Source organism: Chionomys nivalis, chromosome 1, assembly GCF_950005125.1.
Source record: "Chionomys nivalis chromosome 1, mChiNiv1.1, whole genome shotgun sequence".
Classification (NCBI taxonomy): Eukaryota; Metazoa; Chordata; class Mammalia; order Rodentia; family Cricetidae; genus Chionomys; species Chionomys nivalis.
In genome coordinates this window covers 66,730,011-66,751,616 of record NC_080086.1, presented here as the reverse complement: position 1 = coordinate 66,751,616, position 21,606 = coordinate 66,730,011, and the positions used below count along the sequence as shown (strand labels likewise).

Here is a 21,606-nt window from a genome sequence, read left to right as displayed (position 1 = left end):
GAATAAGTAGGCTCCAATGCCAGAAAAGGAATGGGCTTGACAGATAAGCAAGGGCTCCTTCCATATCCTGTATATAGGCTGCCACTAGAAGGTGTGACCCAGGTTTAGGGGGGCCTTCTCACCTCAAAGGATGTGGATTTAGGATGGGTCTTCTTGACTGGAATGATGTAATCAAGAAGAGTCCCTCACAGGTGCACCCAGCAGTTTGGGTTTGGTTAATTCCAGATGTAGCCAAGTTGACCACCAAGCATGGCCGTCACACAGTTACAGAGAAGTTTGCATGTTACCTGGAAATGAGTTGTGATGCCAGGAAAGATTATTCTGGATCTCTGTGAGTTTGAAGCCAGCCTGGTCTACATACTGAGTTCCAAGGACAGTCAGGGTTATGTAGCGAGGCCCTGCCTGAAAAATAAAAATGAAAATGCAATATTTTTATTCTACTTATTTATTTATTTATTAAAGATTTCTGCCTCCTCCCCACCACCGCCTCCCATTTCCCTCCCCCTCCCCCGGTCAAGTCCCCCTCCCTCGTCAGCCCTAAGAGCAATCGGAGTTCCCTGCCCTGTGGGAAGTCCAAGGACCATGGATTAAAGACCTCAATATCAGTCCGAACACACTGAACCTGATAGAAGAGAAAATATTTTTATTCTTTGAGAACTTCATACATGCATTCAATGTAGTTTGATTATATTCATCCCCAACTCTTCTACGTAACTCCTCCAAGATCCACCCCCACATCCTCCCAACCTCATCTTCTGTCTTAGTCACTGTTCTGTTATTGCAAAGAGACTCCAAGACTAAGAAACTCTCTTTTTTAAAAAGAATTTATTTATTTTTATCTTATGTGCATTGGTGTTTGGCCTGCGTGTATGTCTGTGTGAGGGTGTCAGACCTTGGAGTCACAGACAGTTGTGAGCTGCCAAGTGGGTACCAGGACTTGAACCGGGATTCTCTAGAAGAGCAGTCAATTCTCTTAACCACTGAGCCATTTCTCCAGCTCCCAAGGAAACTCTTAAAAGAAAAGCATTTAACTGGGGCTTGCTTACAGTTCCAGAGAGCCAGTCCATCATTCTAGTGGAAGCATGGCGGTGTACAGGCAGGCGTGGTTCTGGCGTGATAGCTGAGAGCTCTGCATCCTGATACACAGCAGAGAGAGGAGACGCTGGGCCTCGTGCGGATTTTGAAACTTCAAAGTCTACTCCCAGGGATACATTTCCTCCTGCAAGGCCACATCTCCTAATCTTTCCAAAGAGTTCACCAACTGGGCACTAAATATGCAAATCTATAAGCCTATTGTGGGCCTGTCTCATTCAAACCATCACAGTCTCTATATATCTTTTTTTTTTTTTTTTAAATTGCAGGGTGGTAGTGGCGCATGCCTTTAATCCCAGCACTCAGGGGCAGGTGGATCTCTGAGTTTGAGGCCAGCTTGGTCTACAAAGCAAGTTGTAGGACAGCCAGAGCCAAACAGCAAACCTTGTCTTGAAAACCAAAAACCAAACCCAAACAAAAAATAACCCACTGATTCCAATACGCTGCTCAGCCACTCAGGTGTGGGATCATTCACTGGAGCATGGTCAGCTTACACAGGTCACAGCCTCAAAGAAAATGGACTCCCCCTTTCTCGGGAGCCATCAACTATCAGTAACTCTTCTGCTAGGGGTTGGGGCTCACGAGTTCCTCCCCAGCTCCAGGCTGGAGTGTTGACTGGCTTCATCTTGTGCAGGTCTCGTGCAGGCTCAGACTGCTGTAAGTCAGGAAGGCAGTGTCCTGTCATGTCAAGAAGACACTGCTTTGTCCCCTTCCTCCCTAACTTCTGGCTCCTTCTGCCTCTTCTTCAGCGATAGGCCCTGAGCTTTGGGGCTGGGGCTTGACACAGATGTCCCAGTTATGGCTGAGCAATCCACAGATTATGGTTGAGCCCTCCACAGACACTCATTCTCTGCATTTAGACCAGTTGTAAGATTTCAATTAAATTAAATTAAAGAGATTTAATTAAACCTCCACTGTACAAAGAAACGCCTTTGATGAAGTCTGCACTAATATACAGGTAGATAGGAATTTAGACAATGTCCATTTAGCAGAGCATTAGTAGTTTCTCCTCTGGGCTATGAGCTGGCTGTGGGCAGGTTGGTGATGGGGAACTGGGAAGCAGCATCACTGGCCAGGCTGCTCCCAGCCTGGGGCTTCAGCAGGGGCCACAGCCCAGCAGCATCCCCTGAGCCAGCTGGGCCCCTCGGAGCTTTTCCATTCAGGGGCTGCCTGTTTGTTCCTGGTTAAAAAGACTTCCTGCCAGGCTCACCCAGCGCTGACCTCCCAGCATCCTTCTCCTCAAGGGCCTTTTGCCAAGCACCATAATACAGTGGCTGGGGAGCAGGGCGTAACAGGGACACATTTCTTGTGAGCACCAAGCCTTTCTGAAAAAATCCCCAGAGTGACCAGCTCTTGTGGCCTGTCCACACAGGTGACTGTGGCCATGTCCAGCCCACAGGACCTCTGAGCAAAGCTTAGTTAGGTCAGCTCCAGCCTAGAGGTCCAGAGCGAACAGGTTCCTCTGGCTGTCTTCCCTTCTGGGCCCTCAGGCCTGTCTGCAGGAACTCTGGCTCTCCTCCCTTACACTCTTTGCCAAGCTCAGGGCTTTAATGGAACTGATTCTTTTGGCTTGAGGCTGCCTTTGATGACTGTGTCAAATGAGATGGAATCTGGCCAGGTTGTTATAGGAACCCAGGAGAATCCCTGGGGTGGGAGAAATAACGAGAATTCAGGGCTTTTCACCGCATTTCAGGAGAAAGTAGAGCGTGATTGTCCAGGTTCAAAGAGGCCCAGGCAGCAGGAGGAAGCCATCCAGACTTGGGGAACCTGAGCACCTCTAGGAGGTTTTGGGGAACTGGGGGTCAGGGGTGCCTGGCAAAGGTTTAATGAAACTTGGTTCAAGTGCTAACTCCCTCACTCTACTCCTTACGCTGCCTTAAGCGAATTAAATACAATGTGATCCAATTTTCCTGAAACACAAGGCCTATTGTGGTGGTGCACACCTCTTGACCCAGCACTTGGGGAGTTGAGACAGGGGGTGAGATCTAGGTTAGCCTGGGCTACAAAGTGAAACTCTCCTAAAACACAAACAAAACAAAAACAAAGGACACAGAAAAACCATTCCAAGTCTAGAATAAAAGTTAAGATTTGCTGTGGTTATCTTGGTGTTGTGTACCGTGGTTGGAAATGAGGTTTTTTACGCTTTCCTGCCTCTTCTGATTTCTTTGTTTTCCTTTTTTTTTTTTTTTTAAATCTTCTTTTGGACTCAAACTTGATCCTCCTGCCTCAGCCTCTTGAGTGCTGGGATCCCAGGCATGTGCCACCATGGAGGCCAGAAGAGATCCTTAGATCCTCTGGAACTGGAGCTGCAGGTTAGCCCTCTGATGTGGGTGCTGGGACTCAAACTTGTGTCCTCTGCAGAAGCAGTGTGTTTGCTTAACCACCGAGCCATCTCTCCAGCTTCCAGTCTTTGTTGTCTTGTGAAGCGGGGTCTCACTGTTGTAGCCCAGGCTGTCCTGTAGCTCACTGTGTAGCCCAGGCTGGCCATGGACTTCTGATCCTCCTTCCTTCACCTCCCAAGTGCTAGGATTACAGGTGTGTCCACCAATCCCTGTGCTTTAAACATCATGGCATAGTCTTTGAACATCATAAATTGCTCATGTCTTTGGAAAAGAGGGGCTCATGCAGGTGGGGGTGAAAGCAAATTCAGATGAAGGAAAGAATGTGGCGGCCATGTGTGTGCTGTTGTTGGTGAGCAGCTCAGCTGGAGCAGTGCGCTAAGGGCTTACTGCCGGAGCGTGTGGGTCTTTCCTGAGCTGATCGGGCTCCCTTGCAGCATGGTGGCTGCTTCTAAGAGAGGGACAACCATCCTGAGAGCGAGGTGAAATTGTAAGACTTTATGGTCTAGCCTTAGGTAATACCTCCTTTTATCTACCACCTTCTGTGTGTCGAGATAGTCACAAAGTCTGTCTGGAATCAAAGTGAGGGTACATACATTTTATTGCTAGACTTGGATATGGAAATATTCTAGAAGACTCTGGGACATTGGGATAATGGGTGACTATCCTTAGAGTGTCCATTATGCCAGTGAGAGTCATCTATGTGGCAAGGTAGTCATTGTTTTTATATATGGATCTCATATAACACAGGCTGGTCTTGAACTTGCTGTGTAACCGACCTGATCTTTTGATGCTCCTGCCTCCACCTCTACAGTGCCTGGATTACAGGCTACTACCTGTAGCCTGTACTGCACACTACCCTGCCAGCTTACTCCTTTTACTTTTAAAATTGCTGTATATTCTCCCCTCTCCCCCGTCCTCCCTCCCTCCCCCCGTATCTTCCTCCCCCTCCTTCCCCTTCCCTTCATTTGGTTTCTTGTGTAGACCAGGCTGTATTCAGATTCTGCCACGTAACCAAAGCTGGTTTGAACTCCTGATCCTTCCGACTCTACCTTACAAGTTCTGGTGTTAGGTGTACGTAATTTATCATTCTCTCTCCCTGCCTCAAGGGATCTTTGTAGCCTCACTCTGTAGACCAGGCTAGCAGCGAACTCACAGCCATCTGCCTGCCTCTGCTTCCTGAGTGCTGGCATTTAAAAATGTGTGCCGTAGCATCTGGCTTGTTTGCCGCCTTTTGAGATAGTATCACTGTCTAGTGTACACTGGCTTGGAACTTAGTCTGTAGCCCAAACTGGGTTGGAACTCATGATTCTCTGCCTCTAATACTGGTATTGCAGGCGGACACCACCACTCCTGGAGAATTATTGTGTGAGGTTTTTATTTTTACTGGGTGTGTATAGTTCACTTTATGTATCTAGGCTTTTATTAGTTGTCTGTGTGTAGTCTTGGCCATGTGTAGGCGCTGTTGTCTTTATCCCAGTCTCTTGGTGAATGAAAGCCACTTCTATCGCCTGGGTTGCTTCTAAGAGTTACTTGAATAGGTAAATCTGTCACTAATTTTTTAATTTTATTCACTAATTTTGATTGTGTGTGTGTGTGTGTGTGTGGTGTTCACATGCCTCCGTGCATGTGTGGCATTCAGGGGACAGCTGGCGAGAACTGGTTCTCTCCCTTCTTCTGCTTGGATTTCAGGGACTGAACACAGGCAGACAGACTTAGCTACAATCACTTTTATGTACTGAGCCATTTTGCCAGACTTCTGCCTGTATTTTTTAAATGATAAAAATAAATCGTGGAAGTGCAATGTGATTATATCCACTTAATAAAAACGTTTGGTGTTGCAGCTGAAGTTAAGTTTTTCCTGACCCATGTCAGCCTTGGTCCTTTTTTTCCTCCAAATTAAAAGTTGCTCTGTTATGAACTTGGTGGGCCTGCTTTTTTTTTTTTTTAATTTTCATAAGCACATAAATATACTCCTAGAAAAACCTTGTACCTGCTGTCCCTTCATGCATGTCTGTATGTCTGCATGTCTCTGTGTGTGTTTGGTCCAGTGAATGACGTTATACTGCTTGGCCATTTTGTTCTCACCTGGAAATCACCCTGGATGTGGCCAGGAAATGCTTGCTTGGTTTGGTGTCATTTTCCCTCCTCATTGTTGGGGGTGAAACTCAGAGCCTAAAGCTTGTGCAGCAAATGGTCTGGCCCTGAGTTACACCCCAGTCCTTACTTCACGTCTCTGTGTGTGTGTGTGCGTGCATGTGTGTGTGTGTACATGCACATGGGTGTGGAGGTTAGAGGTCAACCCGTGTGGTTTCCCTCGGTACAGTTGACCTTTTTGTTTTGAGACAGGATCTCTGTTGACCTGGAGCTTACCTAGTGGGCTATGTTGTCTGGCCAGCGAGCCCCAGGAATCCTGTTTCAACCCCTCTGGCTCTGGGATTGCAAGTATGCACTACCTCGCTTTCATTTTTAGTGCTGTCTGGGGATTGAACCCAGGTCCTTGTGCTTGCAAGCATTTTACTGACAAAACCATCTCTGAATTTTACTTCAGTTTTTGGGTGGGCTGGTCTGATCTGTTGTGTATCACAGCATGGCTGTTGAGGCAGGTCTCTGTGGGAGGACATAGGCCAGATCCTTCTACTGTTTCATGCGTATTCTGAGGGCTGTGGTCACTCACTGTGAACACTGTCACTCTGGTTGAAGGTGCTGTAAGAAGTACCTGTCTGATGCCACACAGTGTCTCTTCTCTTTCCTCCACAGAAACGTCTCAGAGAGGCCGTGCAGCTGTTGGAGGACTACAAGCACGGCACCCTACGTCCAGGAGTTACCAATGAACAGGTACCTCTGCCGGGGGTAGCAGGGGCCAGAGGAGGGATCCCAAATCTTGTGGGTAATGTGCCAACATGTTTCTTTTTGTTCACATACTTTATTTCCAAACTTAATTACATATTTTTCAAAGAAATATTTACACATAGTTCAAAAAGGCCCTTGTTAAAAAGACCAAAGCGTTGAGTTGTCACGGCCCAGTCCTATTTCTCCTCGTAGCCGCATCTCAGGTGTAAGTCTGTGTCTGTCCCCTGAACTGCCTGTTCTCCTACTCAGCACTGGCAGGTGAGATCGCTGAGGACTTGCCCCTTGTCCTTCACTACTTACAGAACATCTTCCTTCTAGTACCTCCCCTCCTCACACATTGAATCATGGTGTGAGAGCTGTGTTCCAGCTGTCATGGCATTCCGATTATTAAATAACATTTTCTGAACAGTCAAGTTGTTTGTACCATGGCTGTTTTTTTTCAACTTTATGTTTTATCTGGAGTTAATTATTGTCTGTGTTTTTCACTGATGAACTTTGTTCCATTTCTAGCTCTTGCTGTTGTTAGGAACAGTCCTTAAGACAAGCCTCTCTGCCAATGCCAATAATTCCAATCAGACCAAATTAGACCTAATAAAAGATGCCCACGTTTACTGCAGTGCTCCTGGGTGTCTGGGAAAGCACGGAGAGAGATCAGGGGAGACCACGCGAAACCCTGGAGACCACGTCTTCCTTTTCTAGGCGGCAGCCTCAATAGCCTGTGGAGTAGTCCTGACCCTCCCTGGAGAGGAGTCAGCATTTGGCAGGCTTTCCTGGAGGCGGAGTTCAGACCAAGGAAACTCCCAGGGGAGGGGACCCAAAATGGATGATAGTGGCCAGGGTGATGCTTTCAGTCAATCATCCCAGAGTCCTTAGATGTAGGGGTATCAGGGGACTGGGGTCTCACTTTTGACCAAACAGCTGTATCTTCTGCATTCGGTATTTTACTACCTCCTTTTAATGTGAAGGCCCCTGTATTACCATTTTCCCTTTCCTAAGTCCACCCAGTCCCAGGTCTTTCTTTTCTTTGTGTGTCTATAGTTATGATGAAATACTTTTTGTAGCTCCCCGAAAGGGGTGGAAGAGAAGAATGTTTAAATGTTTGGAGGCTTTTGTTCTCGTTTTTTGAGATAGGGTCTCACTGTGCAGCACTGACTGTCCTAAAATCTCCATGGAGACAAGGCTAGCCTCAGAGATGCAGAGATCCACCTTAAAAACATGTGTCCCCACTCAGATGGAACTGAGAGATGGGTGAGAAAGTCCTCATAATTTTGAAGACCATTACTTATTTTCTCCTGGTTTATAGTATGGCTTTTGGAGATTCTGATGCCATTTAATTTCTGATATTTCTGAAAGTTGCTGTCTCAGTTAGGGTTTCTATTGCTGTGACCACGTCAACTTTTATAAAGGAAAACATTTAATTGGGGCTGGTTTACAGTTCAGAGGCTTAATCTATTGTCATCATGGTGGGAAGCATGATGGCATGCAGGTAGACATGGTGCTGGAGAAGGAGCTAAGAATTCTATGTCCCGATCCAAAGGCAACAGGAAGAGACTGAGACACACTTCCTCCAACAAAGTCACACCTACTTCAGCAAGGCTACACCTCCTAATAGTGCCACCCCCTGTGATGGTTGGCCATTACTCCTCAAGGATCCACTCGGCTCTGACTATGATAATTGGTCATTGCCCTTCAAGGATCCTCCAGTCTTCACCCCTTACATCACTGGGGTCACAAGTGTACACTGTCTCATCAGGTTTTTACACAGGTGTTGGGGATCCAATTTCAGGTGTTCATGTTTGTATGGCCAAGAGGATCCCCAAGAGTGTCATCTCCCGAGTCCCACATGTACATCTTAAACTGCCACTCAGGTTCCCTCTTTTCCTCTACTTCTAAGTACTAGGAACTGACCCAGGGTCTACTGAACCAAGTCCTCCACTCAGGTCTCCTCAGCCCTCCTTCCCCTTCCATCCCATCACTACAGACAGAGAGCAAGGATGAAGCGGGGTGAGGATCTTTCCTCATAGGATACCCCACCCCCACCCCTAGACAATGACAGTGAAGAAAAGTGATGGTGTGGAAGGTCAACAGGAGCAGAAGCTTGTCCAGACTCAGGGCCGCTTCCTCCCTCCCTCTCCCCCTCTCTCTTTTTCTGTTTCCTTCCCTCCCTTTATCCCTCCCTCCTCCATTCCTTCCTTTGTTTTTTAGTGTTTTGAGACAGGATCTCTCTATGTAATCCTGGCACACATTATGTAGATCAGGCTGGCCCCGATCTCACAAAGCTCTTTCTACCTTTGCCACTTGGGTGCTGAGATTAAAGGTGTATGCTACAATACCTGGCCTGGAAGAGTTTTCCTACTTGAGGTTGGCTGATGAGAAGCCAGCTAGTGAGGGGGGAGCGGGCTGGGAGGGGTCCATGCAAGGGTGAGAAAGGAATGAGCTAGGCACATTTGTGGTGGGTTTGGTCCAGACAGAGATAGACGCTATGCTGAAGGTCCGGGGAGGAAGCACCCCAGAAGAAATGAACAGGGCAGATGTGCTAGATGCTAGCATGGCAAAGTGACCTCAGTGTCTTGGCTAAAAGCCCGCACAGGGCCCTGAGGGAACGGTGAGACAGGAAGCCTAGGCAGTCAAGCAAGTCTGTCTGTCTTGATGTATTTGCCCTCCAGCCCTGGCAGGGAGGCAGGCTGTAGTCTTGTTCCCCAGTACTGTCGTTTCTGGCTGGCATTGAGTCTGCATGGTGGACCTGAACCTCCAGCCCTTCTAGTGTCCTTGTACCTGTGAGAAGTAAGGCCACTTCCTGACTCTGGCCCATTGCCTGTCTAAGCTCCCTCGTGCCCATTCCCTCTGAGCTGGGCCTCTTGGGACCTCTCTCTGCTCCCAGAGTTTGGGGATAGAGGCCACATTATTCTCCTTACTCCCTCAGAGAGCTGAGAGCTGCTGTCCTGTTTTTCAGCCTGCTTTGTTTTCTGTCCCCAAAGCCCTTATTGGCCTCCTGGGAGTGGGGGAAGGGCCTGGAGCTTGGCATTTAGCTGTTTCCTGAGCTTCTGCATTCTGGCTGGCAGTGGTAGTGCCTGATGGGTCCATCTGGTGGCTGGGTGGCATGGTACTCCGGGTGTGAGCTGCCACGCTGGTCCCCAGAGCAGCAGCTCCCTCTTCAGAGCCTGAACAATTGGGCTGTGTGTGGTGGCTGTCACAGTGCTTGCTTCCCTCGGCCACAGTCATTGAAGTCACATGCCACTGGCCTTCACAGACTGGAGATATAGGGCACAGAGATGGCATATCGGCTTCACGGCAGTATGAAATTGTTCAGAAATGGCTCTGCTCAGGCATCACGTCTGGGGCATCTGAAGAGCCCCACAGAGTTCTTAGACTTGGAGCAGACAGTAGTCTCGCTCTCTGCACCTGCACACTGTCTGCTCCAAGGTCCTTTGGCAGGTGGATGGGTCAAAAGCCCGCAGCTGGCCCTGAGACCTGCAGCTGTTACTGATGTCCTGAGCTGCCTGGATACCTAGTGAGGGCTTAGTCATCCGAGCCATCTGAGGTGGTTTGGTCCTGTAGTTTCGCTTGCTCTTCTGCTCATGGACAACTGATAGCTTCTCCACAGGCGGTTGACTTCTTAAATGATTGCCACACCAATGAATGATGCCTGACTTGCAGGAGCTCCATAGTCTAGAGTCTCCCTCAGCCTGCTTGGCCAGTCTTCTCCCCCAGCAGTTATATTCTGTTTCGATAATCCTTGAGAAACACCTCCTAGAATCTTCCAAGTTTCTGCTTTCCCAGATATGTGACCTTTTGTTTACCTCTTGAGTTTCATGGTCCTTTCTTCCTCCTGGAATGAATGTTATAGTTTGGAGGAAGCTGCTGCACCACAGATCTCGTGTTCCAGGCTGGCTTTAAACTCAGTATGTAGCTGAGAATGACTTTGAACTCCTGCCTCACCTCCAGAGTGCTGGGATTGTAGGCGTGGACCACACACCTGGTGTATGCGATGCTGACATGGAACCCAGGACTTCGAGCGTGCTAAGACAGCATTCTGCCCACGGAGCTGCCACCGTATTGTTCTGCACTGAGATATCTTTAGTGCTTAGTGTGCAGTAGATGCGCGCAGGGAAAAAAAAGTTTGGGCCGACAGTAAAACAACAGAAACCAAAACATTTGCTCACTAAATAAATAATTTTATAATAAACATGAAAGTAAATATCCCTGTCTTCATATTACGGAAGAGGTATTGGAAGCTCAGAAAGGTTAAGTAAATCACCCACATCTAGTGAGCCAGTGGAGACTTTGAATTCAAATCTGGGTTCCTCTGTAAGGCCTGACCTCTACTGGGAGAGAAGCTTCAAGTGTGAAGAAGCCACAGCTGCTGCTGGTTCAAGGCTGCAAAGCGGGCAGAACATCCCTCTTTATTCCTGTGTCTGTAGAACTGGGGGCTCCCTTCACCCCACATAGGCTTGCATAGGTACAGGGTACCTGGGAGTTACCATGGCAACACAATTAACGATGCCGCTATAATACAATGGGCCCAACTGATCAATTAGGAAGGTTTTTGTTTGTTGAATGGAGGCGTCCCTCCCGTACAGAAGGGTCCCCTTCAGGCTCCGTTTAATTACCTTCTGGAGGTTGTTTTAAATAGGCTCTGTCTTTGCTGCCTTAGGAGGTTTAGAGAAGCAGCTTGCTAGGAGACAGAGGGGAAGTAAGCGAGCCAGACTGGGGGTGGGGCCATTGTTCTCCCTCTGGGTGCTGGGGTGTGTCCTGTCTCCTAGCAGCCTGTAGGACCCCAGCCCACCCCGCTTTGGTCTCCACTTGGAGACTGAGGCAGGTTCAGCTGAGACACTGACCACTTCTGAAATCAGTAAATCTGTGCTGCCACAGCCACCCAGATGGCTTCCCCACACTGCCCTTTTGTCCCTGTTCTCCAAATGAGCCAAACAAATGGAGTCTCAACTCTCAGATCCCTGCAGGGTCGTTCCTAAAGCCAGTCCGTCCCACGGGGTCAGGGCTGCATAGATCCATGTTCAGCCAGAAGTGCAGAGGGTGTGGCACTGAGCACAATGGCGGTCAGTGCTATACCCGGGAGTGCAGTTCAGAGTCAGGGTGCCTCCTGTGCATCTAGGAAGACCCTGGCCTGGGCTCTCCATGTGGGTGGCCGTGGCCTTCCATGCATGGCTTGAGGAACTGCAGCTTTTTCTCTGTGGGCAGTACCTGCTGCCTCTTCCGAATCCAGTTCATGGGTCCAGCAGGTCGTGGGGGAAAGCCCAACCCAAACTGAAAGCCCAGGGTCCTTCACCTGCCCTTTCGAGTTGGTGTGGTAGGTCGGGCAGGAAGGGGGCATGCCGTTCACCTCATTCCTCTTCTGACTGATTATTGTTGCTGCTGTTTGAGACAGGGTCTCCTGTAGCCCAGGATGACTGGGATGACCTTGAACTCCTGATCTTCTTTCCTCTGTCTCTAGAATTCAGGGGTTAAGTAGGCATATGCCAGCATGCCCAGCTCTGGTTAATTTTTATTTGTTTCTGACTTGTGGAGACAGTTGTTTTCCATGCAGTCCAGGCTGACCTGAAACTTGCTGTGTACCTAAGGTTGGCCTGGAATCAGGCTCCTCCTGCCTCAGCCTCCTGAGTGCTGGGGTTACAGGTGTGCTTTGACTTAAAAAAAAATTACAAACGAAAGTGTGTGGGATTTTAACCAGGAGTACAAGGCAACATGGTGGCTGTGCCAGAGCCAAAGTGCTGGACCCTTTGCTCTTGGCAGAAATAAAGTACCTGCTAAGAAGGGAGGGGATGTTTGTTTTGGCTGGTGTGACTCTACCCTCCCTCGTGGTGTCCTGCTAGCATCTGTGAGACTGACACATAGGAGGGAGCAGAAAGTCGAGGGTGGGGAGCACTGGCCTGGGAAAGGTACTATCACATCTCTAGCTCAGTCACACAGACCCCACCTGGTCAGCCAGCCACCAGCCAGCTGTTGCTCTCTAGATATGGGGATTTTGTTGGATATTTAATCTTCCATATACCATAGGAGTCAGTAAAGGACTTGGATGCTGGACATCCTCTGTCATTAAAACCAAAACAAGAATAAAAACAAAAGCATTTTTCTTGTTTTTTCTTTTTCTCTCTCCTTCCTTCCTTCCTTCCTTCCTTCCTTCCTTCCTTCCTTCCTTCCTTCCTTCCTTCCTTCCTTCCTTCCTTCCTCCCAAGACAGGGTATCACTATGAACAAGCTGGCTGTGAACTCACAGAGATCCACCTGCCTCTGCCTCCTGAGTACTGGGATTGTAGGGGAGGACAGCCCCTGGTCCCTTGGAGTCCGTACACCCAGACACCAAGTTCTTGGCACAAAGGATATTTATTACCCCAAAGGGGCAAGCAAGGTAGGGTTTGGTGGGAGGGGACACCTCTGGATTGGGCAAAAGCAGCTAGCCAGCCAGCCAGCCGCAGCAGCAGCAGCAGCTTTCTTGTAGGACTGGGTTTTTAGGGAGAAAAGGGTGTCTGTTCCAGGGTGAGCTGGTAAGACATTATTAGACAGTTTAGCCAATATAGTCAGTGAATTTTGATTGTTGGACCTTGGAGTTTTGTCTCAGGAATGAGTCAGTAGCCAAATAAGAGAATGGACCTTGAGGGCTAGCTAAAGGAATGTAATCTAATGGTTTTTAGCAATGGAGAGAAAAGAGTAAAAGGACAAAACCTGTTGGCCCATGTTTGCAATGTTTGGGCCTGTGTTTGCCTTGTTGGAGAGCCCTTCAGTGATTAAAGGTGTGTGCCACTAAGCCTGACTCATGAAAAATTATAAATGCACATTGTTTATTTTTTCTAGTGGTTGCCTTTATTATATTAATTAACTAATTGATTAATCTACAGTGTGAGCCCAGGGTCTTGAGCATACTGGGTAAGTAGTCTTGCCCATTACAGCCATATACACATACATAAATTTTGAAAAGGTAATATGTGAACAAGACAGAATTCTAGAAGCATAAAAAGAGCAAAGAATAGATAAAGATGTTCTGGGGGTTTTGGAGATGGCTCATTCAGTAAAGTGCTTGCCAGGCAAGCGTAAGGACCTGAGCTGACGCGCTAGCGCCCATGCAAAGGCCAGGCATAGAGGGCGGCAGACATCTTGTGTCAGGCACTGGAGATGCAGAGATAAGAGGATCCGCGCAGCTCACTGGCCACCCTTTCATCCCCTGTGTGCGGAAGTCTTAGTTGGGGATGTAGCTCAGTTGGTAGAGTGCTTTGAGTTAGCTATGCAAGAGGGTCAGTATTTCAAGGCCATCCTGGTCTATACAGAGAGTCGGAGAGCAGTCTGGAATATATAAGACCGTGTCTTGAGAAGCAAAACAAAACATGGGGCTGGAACGACGACTCAACAGTTAACGGTACACCCTGCTCTTGCAGAAGACCTGAGTTTGAGTCTCAGCGCCCATATTGGGAAGTTCACAATGGCTTAGAACTTCAATGCCAAGGGATCTGGCGCCCTCTTCTGGCTTCTGTGGACACCTGCACTCATACACACATACATTCCCCATGTACACATATACACATAACTAAAAATAAATATTTTTAAAAGAAAAGAAGAATGACAGAAGAAACAGGAAAAGGCAGACAGGCAGGCAGACAGGCAGGCAGCCTAGCTTCCCATCCAGGAAATGGTAGAGCGAGGATTTGTCCCCTCCTCTTTTCCTTGTTCCATCCTGTCTTTCTCTAAAGATACTGCAGGATTTTCAAAGTTTGCTTTAGTTCCTGAGTTGTCTTTTTTCCTCTGAATTCTTTCTGTATGTGTACATATCCAGGCTCACTGAGAAAGGATCTTTTTCATTTAGGTATTTCAAACATCAATTTGAAATAGGGTCTCAAGTATCTCAGGCTGGTCTTGAACTCCTGATCGTTCTGGCTCTACCTCCTGAGTTGCTGGGATCACAGGCACCCAGATCAGTCATCTTTCCACAGGCTACGATTTTATCCAGTGTTGATCTTTTCTTGTCATGTTTGCTTGATTCAAAAAGTACACGTTCTAATGGTACCCACCCGTGGCCCCAGCCCTTGGGAGTAGAGACAGGAAGATCAGGTGTTCAAAGGCATCCTGTGCTAAAGGAGACCTTGTCTCGAGATTCCCTTGGTTAGGAAGCATGGCACTGGCCAGGTACAAGGACATATATGCATGACTGTCATAATGAAGATGGGCTAATTAAAATTTTTTTATTTAGCAAAAAGAAGGAAAGCAAAGGGTGGGCTAAGGATGTAACCCTTTTGGTAGTCTCTTGCCTAGCATGCTCAAAGCCCTGAGGTCCATCCTCAGGACCCCCTAAAGGCATGGTGGACCACCTTAACCTGAATACCCTGGAAGTGGAAGCTCCAGGAGGGCCACGAATTCGGGGTCATTGTATTGAGGTTGAGGCCAGGATAGGCTATGGGATAGCCTGTCTCAAAAATCAATAAATTGGAGGCTGGAGAGGTGGTTCAGTGGCTTGAACACTGGCTGTTTTCCTAGAGGACTTGAGTTCAGCTCCCAGCTCACACACTGGGCAGCTCATAACTGTAACTGTCTGTAACTCCAGCTCCAGGGATCAGAAGTTCTCTTCTGACCTCTACAGGTATACACACATGTGGCATATACTCACACAGATAACATACATATATACTCATAAATAAAAATAAATCTTAAAACAATAAAAAAATTAAAAGAAAGCATGGCCCAGAGAACTTAAACTTCTTATTTCTCTCTCTCTCTCTTCCAGCTCTGGAGTGCCCAGAAAATCAAACAGGTAATCTAGTTCTGGTTTTCTTTTTTCTCCTCTGTGCTTTCCTGGACCCCTCCTTTCCCTGTCCCAGGGGTCTAACAGAAGCCCTAATTCCATGACTAATGGGTACCCAGCCTCTCCTCACCCCTTCCTTCCTCCCAGCATCCCGTTCTGGCCTTACTGGCCTCATCCCAGGAACTCTGGGAGTTTCAAGAAAAGAAACTCTGGGTTCTGTCCACCAAGTCTGGGTCTGTGCCAGGCCAGGGCAAGGAGACTTCAAGGTGGGCACAGTCTTGGCCCCCATGGGCTTGGAGGATGGGTAAGGAGGAGGACGCTGACCATGGCTCATGTTTGATTTTCCTTGATCCTGAAGTGGTGAAAACCAACTGTCCAGAGCAGTGCCGAGTCACTGGTGGGAGGGTCATCTTGGGGAAGCTGTCCTAACTCTCATCCTTAATCCTCTGCCTGTTCCTTTCCCATCTCCTCTCCCCACCATCAGGCTATCCTACACCCGGACACCAATGAGAAGATCTTCATGCCTTTCAGAATGTCAGGTGAGCTCCTCCTGGTTCTGCCCAGCTTGGAGTGCTGGCTGTGGCCCCCGCTAAGAGTAGTCACATGCTCAGATATTATATGACCTTTCCTGGGAAGATATGAAAGAAATCTATTCACCCCAGAAAGGGGACTGATGACTCCCAAAGAAACAGTGCACTCAAATCTCTTGGTGAGCCAAGTTTTATCAGGGTTACTTAAAGGAGCATTTCTGGCTCTCAGGCAAGAGCATTACCCCAAATCCCATCCCAGCATAGGTGGCACCTACGACAGCTGCATCCCTGGCACTCCCTGATCACCTTGCACCTTGCTCCACCTGAAGAGACTCGTCAGCAAGTGTCTAGAGCTCCTACAGCCTCGGAGAGGCCCCTGGGCATCTTAGAACTTTCTGAGCATTCTATGCCGTGGTTCAAGTACCGCCATCTTCTGAGCTCCCTTCCTCCAGAAATGAATATTTCATTTTGGAGGCCGTAGTCACAGCACAGCACCAGAGAAGGGCATAGCCTGTCACACATACAGCCACACTCTTGTCCACCTGCTCATGTTAGCTCCACCCTGTTAGACACTGGCCAGGCTCACACCTGCCTCCCTTCCCCCCTGTGTGGTTGGGGTGGCGCTGTGGCCTCTGCAGTAGATTTTGGCCTCTACTGAGTCACAAACCCCTTCCTGATAGCAGCCTCATGTCACCTGTCCTGGGCAAGCCCTGGCAATGCACTTTTTCTCACTGTCTACTCCCTGTTCTAGGCTGTAGCATTGAGACGGAGTCACTGTCCTCTGACGTTGTTGTTAAATAACCTCCCCTTTTGGCCGGTGTGCAGTGTGTACTCACGACCCTTGTCTGGATAGACAAGGCAGGGCTCCCATTCTGTGGAATCGATGCCCATGGGGGTTATGAGTTTCTGCCCCTAGAAAGTCCCCATCTAGTAGTTGTTAGAGGGCTATGTTGTGTGATTCACTCTTGGGACTTGGAATACAATTGTTCAGGTTGAGGTGGGGGCTCTTCCCCTGATCTGAGAGGTTATGGATTTTGCTCCAAGTTACCCTGCAGAGGGATAGACTCACACCAGTGTGCTACCATCTCCTCGTGGCCATTTTACCCATTGATTCATGAGAATGCTGCGAGGGTTACTGTCTGCTGCCTTGAAAAGCCTCCACCTGGCTGCAACAGCAGACCTCACTCAGGTGAGGACATCCTACCTGCCTCAGCCTGACCTCACAGACTCGGCCATGATGTGACTGCAGGATGCCATTTTGTAAATTGGGCACTGGCGGCTGGGAGCCCTGGCTTCGATGTGAAGGACTCAGGCAGCAAAGGCTCTGAACATACAGGACCCAGAGTTGGAGCTGTCCGCTGTCCCTCTACTGGGCAGAACAGGCTCTTACCCCAAGTTGCCTTTTTTTGTAATTTTGGACCTTTCTGAGGCAGGCATGCATTTCAGCCCTCTCATTTCCACCACCCCCGCTCACCAAACTTGGCCCAGTCCCCAGAGGGAGGCGCAGGAGAGCCATGGCACCAGCACATAGAGCTGTGTTTGCTCAGGATGTGAACCTGGGTTCTCCGTGCCAATCAGATAAGTGTGGTCCCTGGTGCCTGACCATCAGCTGGTTGCCTGCTGTAAGTCAGGCCAAGGGATAGGAGTCTGCTCCCGGACAGCAGTGAGGAAGCCTTACACACAAGACCTGGCTGAACCTCACCCAGTGTTCTCCTGCTCCCCGAGGCTGGCCAGCCAGAACACTAGGTGCTCTAGCATCTAATACATGTCATCTCCTGTCCCAGGATTGGCTGTGAAGTGGAAGAAGTCAAAACGGCTAAAGGAAGAAGGAAGATTCTTAGGGCTCCTTGGGAGATTAAACCATGGGGATGGGGATATTGTGCCTTAGGGGAGGAAAAGGTTCAGAGACCACTGGTGACAAGGAGCAGGCTATTCTGTCTGCAGGTCAGCCTCTGGATTCTGGGGGGAGCTGGAGTTATCTGGCAGCTGGAGAAAGAGGGGATGGAATTTGAGGAACCATGAGCCCTTTGCGCGGGAAAAGCTGAGTTGAAGGAAGACTGTGGTGTCTTTCTGTGATTGTCCTAGACTTCTTCACCAGGGTCATGGAGCAGAGCAAGCCCCAGAGGCTTCTGGGTATCTCATGAGACCCAGAAGGTTCATGAGACCTGACTCTTTTTCTCTCCCCACCCACAGGTTACATTCCTTTCGGGACGCCAATTGTAAGTCTTACCTGCAAAGGGTTTTCTTTGCCAAAATGAAACATCATAGGTCTAACAGCATCATTGCTTATAAACACCTGGCAGAGGACCTAGTTTACTGTCCTGGTGGGGCACTGCAGGGAGAAGGGGCATGCATACCCTTCTGCCCTTGGTGCTATGCAGCACTGCTCCGGGAGTTGCGCCCACTTGATGGGGCCTTGGACCCTCCTTGGAGACTGGAAGCTTTCCAAAGGAATCAGGGAAGTGGGAAGACAAGGGCACCTTGGGGAAATTGAAGTTGCAAATTAATTCAGAAAGGGTTTCTGGTGTTCTTTTTGTTTGGTTTTGGAGTCGGGTTTAGCCCTGTGCATGGTTCCTTTCCTGTGTTAAGTATTCTGTGTTATGAATATGGATTAAGTCTGAAAAACAGTGTTGAATGAGAAAATAGTGGCACAGTAGTAATACTCGCTGATGTCATTTATATCATGTTTAAAAATGTGCAAAGTGATAGTATATATAGTGTATGGGTGTGTGTGCCGCGTGTCTGTGAGAGCGGCCCCGGGAATGACAAGCAGGAGCCACTGTCCCTTTCGCTTTGGGTTGAGGAGGGAACCCAGCAGGAAAGCCGTGCCATCGTTCCTGTGGGCTCTTACGGAGAAGGCAGCACGTCGTCCTCTGAGGAAGTGATAGCACCAGCGACAGAGTGCACATTATGTTACCCCAGACGTGTGTGCGCTTGAAAACTTCGTCTTGTACATATGCGATTTAGTTTTGAAGATTGTTTGTTCCCCCATATTTCATCTTCCATTCAGCTTTCTCCCCTATTGCTTTCTGTCACACCTAAGAACTTCTTCAGTGCCACATCCACGGTTCTGGGGTGATTTGCTTTTTTTTTTTTTCCTGACACTTTCTCTGCCTGGCCCGGAACTCCTGATCCTCCTGTCTCAGCCCCCCAAGTGCTGAGGCTACAGCTGTATACCATTACACTTGGCTTAAAACAAATAATCTTTCTACGTATCTATTTTTTTTTAGATAAAGTCTATGTAGCCCAGTCTAGCCTTGATATGTAGTTGAGGTCAACTTTGAACTGGCGATTCTCTTGCTTCTTCCTCCTGAGTCCTGGGATTACAAATGTGTGCAGTTGTACTTGGCTTGTGTGACTCTGCAGTTGAAACCCAGGACCCCCTGCATGCCAGCACTCTACCCACCCTTGCTAAGCCAGGCTTTCAATTTTCTTTTCTGGCTTGTTACTTATATTTGGTTAATTTTTCCATTTTATTCCTGGTTTATATCGGAGCAATTGTTTTCACTGGTTTTTATTTGGTCCTCTGGAAGGGGACCCTCCGAATTCTGGTGATGGCCATTCACTCACATTGTTTATAGCAGATACGTGACAGTCTATATGTAAGCATTATAAATATCAAGAATCAAATAGTAGATATGCGGTGTGTCCTATCCTGTGCCAGGTGTGTGTGTGTGTATATGTTTGTGTGCATCTCTGCTTGTGTGTGTTTGTGTGTGTCTCCACCTGTGTGTGTGTTTGTGTGCATCTCCGCCTGTGTGTGTATGTGTATGTGTGCATCCCTGCCTGTGTGTGTGTATTTTCACCTGTGTATGTGTTTGTGTGCATCTCTGCTTGTGTGTGTTTGTGTGTGTCTCCACCTGTGTGTGTGTTTGTGTGCATCTCCGCCTGTGTGTGTATCCCTGCCTGTGTGTGTGTATTTTCGCCTGTGTGTGTGTTTGTGTGCATCTCTGCTTCTGTGTGTGTGTGTGTGTGTGTGTGTGTATCTGCCTGACCAGGGGCATTGCCTGACCAGGGGCATGAGGAAGGGCAGGGAGTGGGGGGCGGGGCGTAGCATACTATTTTGTCCTGTTTTTTTTCCAGTTGAATAACTATTATTGCAGGTGTTCAGAGGCTCACTTAGTGGAGACTCCTAGGAAAGGGAACTTCCTAAGGTTGCATTTCCCTAGGACTCTGAGTAAGGTTGGGGACACAAAGGTGGAAAAGACAAACTCTGCCCTTGAGGACTCTTGTCTGCTGGAGAAGGCTAAGAAGCCTGGCCTCCCAATGTCCCCAAATACAGAGAGAGACCAAGGACTCCATTCACATTTTGGGGCGTTGTCTTTTTGTTGAGATGAGTTCAGCTATGTAGCCCAGGCTGGCCTCAAACTCCCAAGCTTGTCTCAGCATCCTGAGTGCTAAGATTATCCTGTGCCCCCAAGCCTGGCGCTTCCTCTAGCCTTTGCTTCTATACACCTGCCAATTTTTTTGGAAATGATTTGGAGTCTTATCAACAATTGTCTCAAGCATCATGATTATGTAGAATTTGGGCTTGGCTAGAATGCTCTTTTGAGTAACATTTGGGCTTGCGGATCATCCACTGTCTGCATCATGGCTTTGCAGGCAATGTCTTTTTTCCCCTTTTAGGCATGAACAATATTTGGCTCAAATGTGTTTTCTTTTGTAAGTAAATTTTTTCATCTCTTTGGGAATCATTTGATATATTTTTCTCTTATCTTTGGTGTTCAAAAATATCTCTAGGATTAAAAGAAAAAAGATGTATATTTTATACAAGTAATATATGAATATGTTCTTTGGGATTCAAAAATACCACCAAGAGTTTTTTTTTATATATATATAAAGAATATTTTAATGCTAGCACATGCCTGTAATCCCAGCATTTTGGAGATGGGGACAGGAGGATCAGGAGTTCAGGGCCAACTTCAGTCACACAGAGTTCAAAGCCCTATGACACGCGAGACTGTGACTGAAAGGAGTTAACATTTAAAAATGAAGTCATTAGCATTTATATAAGCGATACATGAGTGTCTTCTGGCCGGGTTCAGACAATACAGACAGAAGCGCGAGTCCTCACCACACGCATCAGCCCTCGTGTGTGTACACAGAAGTTATCGTGGACAGTTATTCTTTTGAAGTCAGATTCCCCTGCTTGTGCTTAGCATTAGAACTCCAGTGAGGCAGGAGGATCACTTGAGCCGTGCAGTTTGAGACCAGTCAGGTCAACATGGTGAGGTCACTTCTCAAAAAGAAAAGAAAATGGAAGAAGGGAAGGAAGAAAGGTTTCAGTTGGCAGAATGCCCAGTAATAGTAGCCCAGGTTGACCAGGTAGATGAGGATGACCTTGAATTTCAGATCCTTCTGCCTTCAACTCCAGAGCCCCGAGATCACAGGGAGGCATTGCCACACCTGGTTCATGTGTTGCTGGGTGCATGCTAGTCAGATACTTTACCAGCCGAGCTATTTCTGGCCTGGAATCCTTAAACAGTGTTTTTATCACTGTGTTTATTGGGGCGTTGTGCACATGCCATGGAGTATGGGTGGAATCAATTCTCCCCTTCTACCAGGTAGGTTCCAAGGCTCGAACTCAGGCCATGGATCTTTGGGGCAAGCACCTTTACCCACTGAGCCGTCCCTCTCAGGCCCCAGCCTGCTTTTCTTATTTTTTGTCTTGAAAGTGTTTTTGACTGTTATTTGCCTTTTAAAGGTCCTGGTATCATATATTTTCCTGTGTATAGATATATAATGTAGCAGCCCTATGCTTTTGTTTTCCAAATAAGTTTGAAATTATAATTTTGAATCCTTAGTGGAGATTTAAAAAAAAAAGATTTCCTTTAAATTTTTTGTGTGTATGCATAGGCGTCCAGGTGGCCACGGAGGCCAGAGGTGTCAGATTTCCCTGTAGCTGGGTCACAGGTGTCTGTTAGCCACTTAGTGTAATGCTGGGAGCTGAACTTGGGTCCCTGCAAGAGCAGTGTGTGCTCTTAACCACTGAACCGTATCTCTGACCCCAAGATTTTTTTTTAATTATGTGTCCTTGTGTATGGGTT

At 47.9% G+C, this 21,606-nt stretch overlaps 1 protein-coding gene across 2 annotated transcripts in view; it reads left to right on the top strand.

The window, feature by feature from the left end:
• Sfxn5 (sideroflexin 5) overlaps positions 1-21,606 on the top strand; it is a 121,215-nt gene that overhangs the window by 28,891 nt on the left and 70,718 nt on the right. For both annotated transcript variants that reach the window (XM_057779024.1, XM_057778260.1), the window contains exons 3-6: positions 6,192-6,269; positions 15,012-15,038; positions 15,514-15,568; positions 17,753-17,778. In XM_057779024.1, the coding sequence (XP_057635007.1) occupies positions 6,192-6,269; positions 15,012-15,038; positions 15,514-15,568; positions 17,753-17,778 (186 nt within the window). The remainder of the gene's footprint in view (positions 1-6,191; positions 6,270-15,011; positions 15,039-15,513; positions 15,569-17,752; positions 17,779-21,606) is intronic.